The sequence below is a fragment of the Scyliorhinus torazame genome, chromosome 18 (assembly GCF_047496885.1).
Source record: "Scyliorhinus torazame isolate Kashiwa2021f chromosome 18, sScyTor2.1, whole genome shotgun sequence".
NCBI classification, from domain to species: Eukaryota; Metazoa; Chordata; class Chondrichthyes; order Carcharhiniformes; family Scyliorhinidae; genus Scyliorhinus; species Scyliorhinus torazame.
In genome coordinates this window covers 2276857-2291333 of record NC_092724.1, presented here as the reverse complement: position 1 = coordinate 2291333, position 14477 = coordinate 2276857, and the positions used below count along the sequence as shown (strand labels likewise).

At 50.5% G+C, this 14477-nt stretch overlaps 1 protein-coding gene across 3 annotated transcripts in view; it reads right to left on the bottom strand.

The window, feature by feature from the left end:
• The window catches only part of LOC140394892 (rho GTPase-activating protein 45-like), a 267986-nt gene that overhangs the window by 57796 nt on the left and 195713 nt on the right, over positions 1 to 14477 (bottom strand). For all 3 annotated transcript variants that reach the window (XM_072482050.1, XM_072482049.1, XM_072482051.1), the window contains 2 exons: positions 11254 to 11334; positions 6773 to 6952 (listed from right to left, as the gene is read on the bottom strand). In XM_072482050.1, coding sequence (XP_072338151.1) covers positions 6773 to 6952; positions 11254 to 11334 — 261 coding nt within the window. The remainder of the gene's footprint in view (positions 1 to 6772; positions 6953 to 11253; positions 11335 to 14477) is intronic.

Here is a 14477-nt window from a genome sequence, read left to right as displayed (position 1 = left end):
GGGATTCTAGTACCCTGGGCGGGATTCTAGTATCCTGGGCGGGATTCTAGTACCCTGGGCAGGATTCTAGTACCCTGGGTGGGATTCTAGTACCCTGGGCGGGATTTTAGTACCCTGGGCAGGATTCTAGTACCCTGGGCGGGATTCTAGTACCCTGGGCGGGATTCTAGTACCCTGGGCAGAATTCTAGTACCCTGGGCAGGATTCTAGTACCCTGGGCAGGATTCTAGTACCCTGGGCAGGATTCTAGTACCCTGGGCTGGATTCTAGTACCCTGGGCAGGATTCTAGTACCCTGGGCAGGATTCTAGTACCCTGGGCGGGATTCTAGTACCCTGGGCGGGATTCTAGTACCCTGGGCAGGATTCTAGTACCCTGGGCAGGATTCTAGTACCCTGGGCAGGATTCTCTCAGCCTGGTGCCGGGCCGGAGAATCGCCGTGACCAGCGCGAATCGCGCCAAGACGCCCCAACACGATTCTCCGCAGAGCGCCCTACGCGGCCCCCCCCCCCCCCACTGAATCTCGGCCCGGGATGGGCCGAGTGGCCGTAGCAAAAAACCCGAGTCCTGCCAGCACCATTCTAACCTGCTCTCAGGCGGGGGGGGGGGGGGGGTCCGACCCCAGGGGGGGGCTTCCGCTGTGGCCTGGACCGCAATCGGGGCCCACCAATTGGCGGGCTGGCCTCTTATGCTGGGGGTCTCCTTTTTCCGCGCCGGCCCCTTTAGCCCTGCACCATTTGGCGTTGGGGCGGGTGCGGAGAAGGGAGCCACTGCGCATGTGCGCGTTGGAGCCGGTGCCAGTGCGCATGCGCGGACCCCGCGACGCCCAGTTGACGCCGGGATCAGCAGCTGGAGCGGTGTGAACCGCTCCAGTGCCGTGCTGGCCCCCTGTAGCGGCCAGAATTGCTGATCCTGAGGCCGTGTTGACGCCGTCGGGAAACGCGACGGTGTTTCCGACGGCGTCAATGCTTCGCCTCAGGATCACAGAATCCCGCCCCCTGTCTTGCAGCACGAGTGGTTAGAGTAAAGAGGCCGGGATACTCTGACGCGGCGCGGGGTCGGAGAATCCCCGGGGGACGCGAGAATCACGCCCCGCTGCTTCGATGCCGGTTTCCTCATTCTCCGGTGCCGATTTTCGGGCGCCCGCGGAATCGCCGCTAGGCTGGTCGGGGGCCGTTGGCAGCGCCCCCCCCCCCCCCCCCGGCGATTATCCAGGCCCCGATGGGCCGAGTGGCCGACGAGTTTGGCTGAGTTCCGCAGGTGTGGGTTACTCACGTCACACACGGCGGGACCTGGAATGTGAGTGTGCGGGGGCCATCCTGGAGGGGGGGTGGGGGGACCCAACCCCGGGGGGGAGGCCCCCACGGTGGCCTGGCCCGCAGATCGGGGCCTACCGATCGGCGGGTGGGCTGGTTCCGTGGGGGCCTACTTTACTCCGCGCCGGGCCCCTGTCGGGCTCCGCCATATTGCCCGGGGGCCGGCGCGGAGAAGGGAACCGCCGCGCATTCGCGGAAATACGCCGGCCGTTCGGCGCATGTGTGAACTCGCGCGGGCCGTTCCACGCTGGCTGGAGCTGCGGGGACAACTCCGGCGCAAACCTGGCCCCCGAGGAAGGGGCGAAATCCTCACTTTCGGGGCCGTTGACGCCAGACTGGTTGGCGTCAGTTTTCACGCCGGAGTGGGGACATAGCCCTATAATTAGAGAATCCCGCCCAGCATCTTTCAGTATTGCAAACTAGATAGCCACCAGCAAAGTGTTGCTGTCCACTATTTGACTGTGATTCATGGAATCCTATATTGATCTTCAATGAGGCAATTATCTGTTATGAAGTATTTTAAAACAGGTCATTTGCCCAAAGCTGCCTGGGCTCCACTTGACCCTCTTTCCATTCTTTCCCATCTAATTTAGAATTGTCCTCTTTCCCATCTTACTTCATCTAACTCTGCATCACTCTCTTTCTCGGGGAAACGTTGCAATGGGTGAATTTTCCTGGATTGTGCCAAGCGTACTCAGTTTATAGCAGCATCACCCTGAGGTAGTCATTGAGCTATTTATTTGAAACATTCACATGCAAAAATGTTTCCACAATTAGGTTTTGGATCTCAAGTAAAAATTTTCTCGTGGCCAGTGAGTGACAAAATATACAAGATTCCAGGGAGAAGGCAAAGTATAACTTCAACTTAAATACTGTGACAATTCAGTGTCCTCACTTTTTCATTCTTACAGTGCAAAGTAATTTTTTGAAATGTGAGTTCTCAATGTTAGTTCTTTCTTGTGTATTTTATGCATCTATTCCATTTATGTATATTCACACATATATCGCAAGAAGGCATTGCATTGTTCAGGATTTGTTCACATATATTGCGAGGCCACTGTGGGTTATTTAAAAAAAATCAATTTAGCGTACCCAATTATTTTTTTCCCAATTAAGGGGCAATTTGGTGTGGCCAATCCTCCTCACCCTACACATCTTTGGATTGTGGCGGCATTACGAACAGTGACCCAGGGCCGGGATTCGAACCCGGTCCTCAGTGCCGTGAGGCAGCGGTGCTAACCACTGTGCCACCCAGTAGGGTATGGTGTAAATTCACATCAATCTGAAAATTTTCCAGGTAACCTGAAACATTCATAATCTTGAAGATTTACAGAAAGTTATATCTATTATAAAGCTAAAAAAGTTACCATTAGTGATAATAGCGGAAGAATGTTTACATGTTTCTAATGCTTTCCTCTCTTGTTTTACCCCAGGTATTTACATTTAGAATGGATTAACATCTCTGCTGAATTAGTCAACAAAGGAATTTGATATGTCTGACAAAACATAAATGCAGTTTCCTTCTTCATCTGAAATAGGATCACCAATAAAAGCAGTTCTGCAATATTAACTTTCACAATCACTGATCCCTCATTTTGCTTTGTGGCAAGGACCGTATAATACTCCACAGTGGGTGTTTGTCACTCCATTGATGAAACAGTACATCCAAATCCCAGTGGTACCAGATCATCCTGGCTTCGAAACTAGTGCATGCACGATGTAAATCACACCGACTGGTTTACAGCTGTCTGTTTTCTGTTCCCCAAGATAAGGGTTTTAATCTTGTTTGTGGCTGGAATGATCTCAGGATGTGTATCTGTGCATTTTAAATGTCATCATCACAGTCCCTGGTGCCGGTCATCCAGCCACTATAGGATTATTCTGTAATTTGACAAACAAAATCTTTTAAAATGATGAATAAAAATTAATGCCCACGAAGGTATAGAACATGGAACACAGAACAGTACAGCAGAGTACAGGCCCTTCGGCCCACGATGTTGTGCCGACCATTTATCCTAATCCAAGATCAACCTAACCTCCACCCCTTCAATTTACTGCTGTCCATGTGCCTGTCTAAGAGTTGCTTAAATGTCCCTAATGACTCTGACTCCACCACCTCTGCTGGCAGTGCATTCCACACACCCACCACTCTCTGTGTAAAGAACACACCTCTAACATCTCCCCTATACCTTCCTCCAATCACCTTAAAATTATGTCCCCTCGTGGCAGCCATTTCCGCCCTGAGGAAAAGTCTCTGGCTATCCACTCTATCCATGCCTCTCATCACCTTGTACACCTCTATCAAATCACCTCTCTTCCGTCTTCGCTGCAGTGAGAAAAGCCCTAGCTCCCTCAACCTTTCTTCAACCTGCCCTCCAGTCCAGGCAGCATCCTGGTAAATCTCCTCTGCACCCTCTCCAAGGCATCCACATCCTTCCTATAATGAGGTGACCAGAATTGGACACAATATTCCAAGTGTGGTCTAACCAAGGTTTTATAAAGCTGCAGCAAAACCTCGCGGCTCTTAAACCCTGTTCATGAAAACCAACTCACCATACGCCTTCTTAACAACCCTATCAACCTGGGTGGCAACTTTGAGGGATCTATGTACCTGGACCCCAAGATCACTCTGTTCCTCCACACTTCCAAGAATCCTGCCTTTAACCCTGTATTCAGCAATCAAATTCGACCTTCCAAAATGAATCATTTCACATTTATCTAGGTTGAACTCCATCTGCCACTTCTCAGCCCAGCTCTGCATCCTGTCAATGTCCTGTTGTAACCTGCAAAGCCCTCAACACTAACTACAACTCCACCAACCTTCGTATCATCGACAAACTTACTTACCCACCCTTCCACTTCCTCATCCAAGTCATTTATAAAAACCACAAAGAGCAGAGGTCCCAGAACAGATCCCTGCGGGACACCACTGGTCACCGACCGCCAGGCAGAATACTTTCCATCCACCCCCACTCGCTTTTTTCATTCAGCCAGCCAATTCTGTATCCAGACAGCCAAATTTCCCTGTATCCCTGACTTTCCCTATGCCCCCTAACTTTCTGAATGAGCCTACCATGGGGAACCTTATCAAATGCCTTACTGAAATCCATATACACATCCACTGCCCGACCTTCATCAATGTGTCTCGTCGCATCCTCAAAGAATTCAATGAAGCTTGTGAGGCATGACCTGACCCTCACAAAGCCATGCTGACTATCTTTAATCAAACTATGTTTTTCTAAATTATCATAAATCCTGGCCAGGTTTCTCCAAAAACGCGGTTAAGTGTTGCCGCCGGCGTCAACGGGCCTCTTGGCCCAGCGATTCCGTGGCCCACAGGGGGCCAGCATGGCGACGGAGCGCTCCGCGCTGCTCCAGCTGCCATACGCGGCCCTGCATTGCTGGCTGCAGGTCTGCACATGCACGGGGCGGCCGGCCATGGGTCCGGGCGTGTGCACGGCGGCCAATTCCGCGTCGCCGCCGCGCAACATGGCGGAGCCACAAAGCGGGTTGGCACGGAAGAAGGTGGTAGGCCACCCCCCAGATCAGGCGCGGCCGACGATCGGTGGCCCACAATCGCGGGCCTAGCAGTCGTGGAGGCCCTTCCCCGGAGACTGTTCCCCCCGCCCCCTACCAGGATGGCCACCGCAGCCACAATGCCGAGCTCCTGCCGGACGGAAGCATACGTGAACCACGCCGGCAGGAACTCAGCCAATTGACTGTGGAGAATCGCCGTGGAGGCCTCTTTCAACGGCTCCCGACCGGCGCCACGTCGACCGTACGCGTGCGACTGCCGCCAATTCGCCGGTCGCCGGAGAATCACGTCCCGGCGTCGGACCCAATCGTGGGTATACATTGGTTGTGTATACACTGGTCGTGTATATTCGTGTATACACTGGTATACACTATTGTACTCTATTTTCAGAACTCTGTGGCCTTGGCCTCGGCTCCTCCCTCTGCGACTGGATCCTGAACTTTCTAACCCACAGGCCACAATCAGTAAGGATAGGCAACAGCGCCTTCTCCACGATCATCCTCAACACCGGTGCCCCACAAGGCTGTGTTCTCAGCCCCCTTCTATACTCCTTATACACCTATGACTCTCTGGCCAAATTCCCCTCCAACTCGATTTTCAAATTTGCTGATGACACCACCGTAGTGGGTCGGATTTCAAACAATGACGAGACAGAGTACAGGAATGAGATAGAGAATCTGGTGAACTGGTGCGACGACAATAATCTCTCCCTCAATGTCAACAAAACAAAGGAGATTGTCATCGACTTCAGGAAGCGTAGTGGAGAACATGCCCCTGTCTACATCAATGGGAACGAAGTAGAAAGGGTCGGGAGCTTCAAGTTTTTAGGTGTCCAGATCACAAACAGCCTGTCCTGCTCCCCCCATGCCGACACTATAGTTAAGAAAGCCCACCAACGACTCTACTTTCTCAGAAGACTAAGGAAATTTGGCATGTCAGCTACGAAAACTCACCAACTTCTACAGATGCACCATAGAAAGCATTCTTTCTGGTTGTATCACAGCTTGGTATGGAGCCTGCTCTGCCCAAGACCGCAGGAAACTACAAAAGGTCGCCAATGGAGCCCAGTCCATCACGCAAACCAGCCTCCCATCCATTGACTCTATCTATAATTCCCGCTGCCTCGGAAAGGCAGCCAACATAATTAAGGACCCCACAAACTCAGGACATACTCTCTTCCACGTTCTTCCGTCAGGAAAGATATCAAAGTTTGAGGTCACGTACCAACCGACTCAAGAACAGCTTCTTCCCTACTGCCATCAGACTTTTGAATGGACCTACCTCGTATAAAGTTGGTCTTTTCTCTGCACCTTGCTATAACTGTAACATTATATTCTGCAGTCTCTCCTTCCTTCCCTATGTACGGTGTGCATTGTTTGTACAGCATGCAAGAAACAACACTTTTCACTGTGTACTAATACACATGACAATAATAAATCAAATCGTGTATACCAGTGTATAATAGTGTATACCAGTGTATAATAGTGTATACATGTGTATATTCGTGTACAATCATGTATAATAGTGTATACCAGTGTAAAGTGTATAATAGTGTATACCCATGTATAATAGTGTATATCAGTGTATACCTGTGTATAATAGTGTATACCTGTGTATAATAGTGTATATCAGTGTATACCAGTGTATAATAATGTATAATAGTGTATATCAGTGTATAATTGTGTAAAGCAGTGTATAATAGTGTATATCAGTATATACCAGTGTATAATAGTGTGGTATGCCAGAGTCTGAAAGATTAGTTTGGGGGCGGTGGTGAAAGGATGGATAAAAAGGCCCAGATGCTATTTTTGAAAAATAATTAGGTTAACAGGGAAATCCAGTTTTACAGCATTCTAAAATATTCAAACATGGGAGCATTGTGCTAAACACTGTTGGAGCCAGCACTGCAGGATTCGCCTCACCTTATTGCGTGCATCCTCCTCGGTCCTCCTCTTCTTGTCCAGGGTTTTGCTGGTGTTGCTGCTGCTGGTGCCCTGTTGCTCCTCCTCTGCTTTGACTGCCAGGTTTTTGGCTTTCTCATGTTCCTCAGAACGTTGCATGTATGCCTGCTTCGCCTTTTTAAGGTTCGCCTCAGCTTCTTGCTGTGAGATGATAAGAGAAAGTCAGATTGGTTCACTGGACAAAGGCCAGATAATGCTGGTCCAGGTCAGAACAGGTCAGACAAAACCCTTGCTACTTTACCAGGCATTTGTTATTAAAACTAAACAGCAGAATTTAACTTTAAATATACTCAGAGGTCATCCCTCACGAGTACATTTGTATTTCTCCAGTGAGATAAACTAAGTGAGGAGATAAATGGGGTCTCATGTTGACCTAAGCACCTTAACTGAGCAAAATCCATTGGATTGACTGTACTGTGGATCTTTGAGGCTCACGATTTTGTTTTTTTGTAAATCCTTCCAGCAGCTGCTTTCACACGAGAAACGGACATCCAACATTTTCTTGTTAAAATATGGCTTTAGGGGCGACATGGTGGCGCAGTGGTTAGCACTGCTGCCTCACGGCACCGAGGACCCGGGTACGATCCCGGCCCCGGGTCACTGTCCGTGTGGAGTTTGCACATTCTCCCCGTGTCTGTGTGGGTCTCACCCCCACAACACAAAGATGTGCAGGTTAGGTGGATTGGCCACGCTAAATTGCCCCTTGGAAAAAAAATGAATTGGGTACTTTTTTAAAAATGTTTTTAAGTTTTGGCTTTTAACACAAGCTGGTGTTTGTTTCAAAGAAGGCTGACCTTTGTGTGAACTCAACGCAAATGTGCAAAAATAAGGCAAAACCAATGGGAATTAATCCTATCAAAGTCAGAACTTAACTCCAAGAGGTTATCATGCAATTAGACATTGATACCGTACAATTTCTAATAGTCCTTTGAAATGAGCAGCAATATGACATCAGAAACTGTAACTGACCCTGGTTCTCGTGTTTATTTTAAACTCACCCCAGCAATACGAACTCTGTTGCAAATTCACTCCTGATTAGTTTTGAAGTTGTACGCTATTTTTCAGTTAAATTTCCCTCCCAACCCCAATCATGACTCCTGAACTCTTATGCTCGATAACACACATTATCCCCCACTTGGCTCCCCCCATTGATTGACAAGTATTTCTCAATGTTTGACAAAATTGGTCCCACCTTTCCAGGGTCAAGGGAGGGGAAACTATCCACGCTTTCCACGCCTGGTCACTGCTCAATGATATCTCTGTTGGGACATGCACAATGGGCGTCTCAACTAAGATGTACCCCCGTTCTCAAATAGCCTGCAGCCGTTCCTCGTCAACACTCTCAAGCTGCAATGACCACTTGGATCAGCTAATGGAGGGCAGAGATTTCTGCTGAAACTGTATCGCAGCAGGTGGGGTCGAGAGAGAGCAAAACAAAACTGGATAAATGCATCTGGAGAATTGTCTGTGACACACTGATTGACCCCACACTCTTCTTGGCAAACCTCACCCAATTTACAAATCCCACACCGTTTTTCCAAATTTCACAACAGTGTGGGGTTGGAGTTTGGTGAAGATCCTGCCTAAGATGGTGGTTCACGCTGAGGATTGTAGATGTGTTCAGCTTGGGTCATAGCGAGTGCAGGCTCTTGTGCCAGCATTCGAGCATTTCCTGTGTCTGCAGCACAGCTTCATAAGGAACCCATTTCCTGCTGTTTAGCACAGGGCTAAATCGCTGGCTTTGAAAGCAGACCAAGGCAGGCCAGCAGCACGGTTCGATTCCCGTAACAGCCCCCCCGAACAGGCGCCGGAATGTGGCGACTAGGGGCTTTTCACAGTAACTTCATTTGAAGCCTACTTGTGACAATAAGCGATTTTCATTTCATTTCATTTCATTTCAGTTGTTTTATCTGCTCCCCACTGTCCGTGCAGCCGATCAGCAGAGGGAGCAGGACAGCTTCAAAGACCCACTGTCCCCCTGTGATTGCTGTGGGTCAATCTTAAACAATGAAAGCCTCATCTCATGTCACTTTTGTTGGTTTTTTCTAATAACTATTTTGAAACATGAGCTCATACAATATATTTTCTCATGAACTTTTTAAAATTAGAAAATTAGACTCATCAGTTATTACTAAAATAATGGATGTCACGATTGACAAGCGCACCGACCGGCATGGAAAGGCCACCCCGTGGAAGGGTGGCTGATGTGCGAAGAACGGTGATCTATATTGACATTGGGGCAAGGTTTATTGTAATTTAAAGTGCCCAATTCTTTTTTTTTCCAATTAAGGGGCAATTTAGCATAGCCGATCCATCAACTTGCACATCTTTGGGTTGCGAGGGTGAGACCCACGCAGACACGGGGAGAATGTGCAAACTACACACGGACAGTAACCCGGGGCTGGGATCGAACCCGGGTCCTCAGCACCGTGAGGCAGCAGTGCTAACCACAGCGCCAATGTGCCGCCCCGGGGGGGGGTCACAGAGTGAACAAGCCCCATTTCAATCTTGCGGCCCATTGAGATGAAGGAGAGTCACCCGTGCCTCCCACTCACTCGCCAAGGCTGCCCATGATTGGCCTTGTGGGTTAAATGATGAGAATAGGTTTGCCTCCTATTTCCGTCAGTCCAGGAGATTGAGGAGATGATAACCTGTTTGAGGTGTTTGGAATGTTACAATGATGACGTAGAGTAGATACAGAAAAAATATTTCCGAGGGAAATTTTAAAAGGACTGGCCAGAAGTCTTAACATGCGAGCTTGGCTCTCCTGGAGGGAAACACTTTTTCACACAAATCTGGAATTCTCTCCATCAAGAGGCTTTTGAGCCTGGGACAATTGGAGCTTTTCAAGACCGATGTTGCAGATTAGCAGTTTGAAGCTCACTGAGGTATTCTCTTCAGCTGGACAAACGTCACTGTTAACGTGGCTTGTACCAGCTGCTTATGTTTACTCCAATGTTGTCACTAACGGGTATGGTGGAATCTGGAGCAACGGTAAGTAAATGGAGTTAAGGTCTGGACGAGCCATGATCTAACCAAACCCTGGGACAGGCTTGAGGGGCTGAACATGTCTGTCCCTGTATTCCAGACTCAGTTACTTTCCAGCACAACTGCTGAAGTCAAGGAGCTGTTGCTAAAATTGACATCAGAGCTTCATCCCTTTGAGATGAATTAGCTGTAATTGGAGTTTCCTGACTGGCTTATCGATTCAGTGAATGATTAAGCAACACAGGAAAGATCCCAATTTTCCTCTGCTGACCTTGCATGATAGTTGGCCAAAGTACCCTGCGATCCTGAAGAAAACAAAATATTCAGACTTTGCATTTCTCTCCGTTAATCGGAACGCCTGATAGAATTGAACAAACGTGAAGCTCGAGCGAGGATAGAATCTTACTTGACTTTCAATTTCTTGAGGTGATACGGCCTGCAAACTTTCATTATCGAGGGTCACACAATGAATCATAGAACTCCTACAGTACAGAAGGCCATTCGGCCCATCGAGTCTGTACCGACCCTCTGAAAGAGCACCCTAACCGCCCTACCCCCGCAGCCCCTTAACCTCACTTAAACAGCATCCTAAGGGGCAATTTAACATGGCCAATCCACTGAACCTGCACGTCTTTGGACTGTGGGAGGAAACCGGAGCACCCGGAGGAAACCCACGCAGACACGGGGAGAACGTGCAGACTCCACACAGACAGTGGCCCAAGCCGGAATCGAACCTGGGACCCTGGAGCTGTGAGGCAGCAGTGCTAACCACTGTGCCACCATACCGCTGTGAATAATGGTTCAGGCTACTGTAGCATCATTGGCTCTTCAAAGCTTTATTGTAGCAAAGAGCCAGAGAGAAAGGGGGAAGGGTGCAAACCAAAGTGGAGAAAATATAAAGTAAAACACAATTAGGGGAGAATCATATAAATATCAAACTGAGTTGTTTTTTGCAAGTCAGTGCCTGCATTCTATTTCTCCAAACCTTCACCGACGGGAAATGGGTCGATTAACATTGTGTTGATTTGCAGCATTCTAACACATTTCTAAATGAAACATATTCGGGATTTAACCCTCGTTAGCACACGATGAGGGGAACTGGTGATCACTGGGTTTAGCCCAACCTCTAAAATATAATGGGAGTGATTCGCCGTTTTGCCGGCGCCCTCAGGGGTTTCCCGACGGTGTGGGACTGCCCCACAATGTCCCATTGACCGGCAGGCGTAACGGAGTATCCCGCCGGCGGGTCGGGGATGAAATGTGCCACGGCGGGAATCCCACCCGCGGGATGGAGAATCCAGCCTAATGTCTAGGAAAAGTGGGAAGAAAATAACAGACTGTAAAAAGGTTTGAGTGGCCGGGAAACAGATCCCTTCCACTGAAAACAAAACGTATATTTCAATCCGAAGGAATTACTGAAACACAAGTAATTGGGTAAGAGCAGAGTTTTGTACCAGCTTTCTCTGTGCTCGATGCCATAGCTCTTTGATTTCTTTTCTGCGCTTTTCATGGTCCAGTCTTCTTCCTGCTAACGGCTGGATTAAAGAGAAGAATTGCACAAAGTCAGTGTGAATAACGTTTCACACACTACACAATATTACGCTGTCAGGATAACGTTATCAGGCTGATTTTAACATTCCAAACACCTCACTCAGCCTCAAAGTGGAAACTCTGAGGACCTGGAAAGTGAGTGAGTGAAGGTGAGGCTGTGGTCCTGGATTCTGCCTCATTTCCTCTGACCCGCCATTTCCCAGTGGATTGAGTGGAGATCGCTGGCAGAAAGTGGAAACTGGGCCAGTGCAGCGGGAATTCGTGGTTACGAATGGTCCTATCAGACACAGAACTGGCTCAGGGATGAGGGGGAGAGACTGCAGAAGCTTGGGGCAGGAAAGGCCTCCTATTTTTCAGATCTCTTGGCTTTCTCAACTCTCTGCTCGCTGGGCCAGGCTGCGTCTGGCAGGGCCGAGTCGGGGGGCAACCAGGGGATGGGCCATGGGGTTGGGGTGTGCCCCCGGGACCGGGTGTCCAAGCACGGACCACTGCCACCTGGGCATACAGGGCCTCAATAATGGTGTGGGTGCACCTGTGCACTGAGGGTTGTCAGGTCACAGACAGGTCCCCCACTCAGCACCTGGAAGGACGCTGATGGGTGAGGAACCCGCAGAACGGGAGCTGATGGGGGAGGAACCCGCAGAACGGGAGCTGATGAGGGAGAAACCCGCAGAACGGGAGCTGCCCAGAAGAGCAGGAGCCAACCTGTGACAATGGAGAGCCGGCCACCCAACAGACTGAGGAGGAGGTGGGACGGAGACGTCGCCTCAGGCCTCAGGCGTGGTCCAATGCAGCTCATGGCCAACCAGGCAGTGGCACACACCAGTGCACCCATCTGAGGTGTTGCCCCACTGCAGGGGCAGCAGGAGAGCTGTGGAGCGTGCCTCAACCAGCGGACGTAGGCACCGTGCCAGGGGTGCAGTGCGGACGGTAAAGTGTCAGGGGCAGCAGCCGGGAGTGGGGGTGGGAATGCGGGGCGAGGGGGGGTGCGGTACATGCAGGGGCTGCAGTGCAGGCCAGGGCCACTTTGTAGCCCTTTAAGCATGGATGGGCATGAGTGTACTCACCATGCTAATATGTCTGCCCTTTACCCCCTGCAGAGAATGGATTTTAGTATCGTAAGTTCATAAAATATAGGAGCAGAATTAGGCCATTCAGCCCATCGAGTCTGCTCCACCATTCGATCATGGCTAATATGTTCCTCATCTGTTACCTACAATGCTGCAGACCAAGGGCTGGATTGTGAAATCGGCCAGACCATCTCCAGATATACACCAGTATATCATGGTGCAGACACACACACACTGATGGACACACATTGGGACCAATCAACACACACAACACCGCAGCCAATCACCAGTTAGAGCACATGCACTATAAAGACAGGGGGCATCAGAGTTCCCGCTCATTCGGGATGCAGCCTCCTACAAGGACAGAGCTCACAGCCTGCAGCACAGATCTTCACCATGTGCTGACTGCATAGACTGGTTAGGACAAGGCATAGGTCTTTAGTTCAATCTAACATCGTGTTAACCCACAGTGAAAGTATGTTCAAAAGTTTCTAACTTAATAAAATAGTGTTGCACTATTTTAAGTGTTGGTGGCCTGTATGTGTTCCACGGATCCAGAGCACCCAACACATCAATGACCTTGGAGCGGAGTCAGTAACTTAGCTCCACAACCAGGTGGGGTGGCTTCTGCCAAGTTACCGCAGCCCTAGCGGGCAAACTGTGCCAGCAAGACCAGGTGCTGCTGGGGGAGGAACCCTCAGAGCAGGAGCTGGCCCAGAGGAGCAGGAGCCAGCCGATGACAATGGAGAGCCGGCCGCCCAACAGGCTGAGGAGGAGGTGGGATGGAGGCCTCACCTCAGGCCTCCTGTGAATCGACAGCGGGGGTATGGAGGAGGACACCCACTCCCAGTGGCCTCAAGATGGCGATCGCTCTGAGCGTCTTTGCAATGGCGTCCTTCCAGGTGCTGAGTGGGGGACCTGTCTGGGATCTGACAGCCCTCAGTGCACAGGTGCACCCGCACCGCTATTGAGACCCTGTATGCCCGGGCACAATACATCTACCTGGATATGCACCGAGCCCACTAGGCTGCCCAGGCAGCAGGATTCGCCACCATCGCCAAGGTGCCCCAGTTCCAGGGAGTGATCGACGGGGCGCATGTCCCTAGGCGGGCACCAGCGCATGAGGGGGTGCCCTTCATGAAATGAAAGGGATTCCACTCGCTGAACATGCAGTTGGCGTGTGACTCCCGGCAGTACATTAGACACGTCTGCGCCCGATACCCGGGCAGCGAGCATGACACCTTCACCCTGGCGCACTCGACGGTGCCTGATTCTGACCTCCTTTCTAACCTGTGGTGCAACTTTCAGCAACTTGTGTATTTTACCTGTGGTTCCTTGTCCTCCTGCCCACCTGGACTTGTACCTTCCAAATAATAATATTAATAATAATGATAATGGCCACAATCTGACAGCCGTGTTACGCATGAAAGACAGTGCGGTTCGGCCAGGTAATCCCGGGACATCCTTCTGTCAGGAACTACCTGGCTCGCTACGCCACCAAGATCTAACCCGATCCGGCGAGGCGTTACAATGTGAATCCCGCCCATTGTGATGGGATCACTTTCTTAGCAAATCTGCATATTAGAGTGAGACAGCTAGTCTCCTTCTACCATGCACTCCCACAATCTACCCAAGGCATTGGGATCTAACTCCCTCGCCAAGGAGATCTCAGGTGAGTGAAGTTCAGTACTGGTCTCCACAAATGGGGACCAAATGGAACGGCACTCAAGGTCTCCCAGGCGATTGGAGGCCCCCAGGTGCTTTCACTCTGGGCAGGTTGGCACCCTGGCACTGCTGGTGCCACCTTGGCACTCCCAACCTGGCACTGCTAGCCTGGAACTGGAACTTCCAAGGTGCCCAGGTGGGAGTGCCATGGTGCCATGCTGCGCAGCTGCAGAGGGGTGCAGAGCGGGGGCCTGAGGACCCCTTCCAGGTGAGTCGGGGCTTTGGGGGAGTTTGGGGGTTGCACCGGGGGGGGGGGGGTTGAGAAATCGGGACGCAGATCTCCTTCTGCATTGAGGAGTTCTGGAGAGCGATGGCCGGTCAATAGTGTGGTG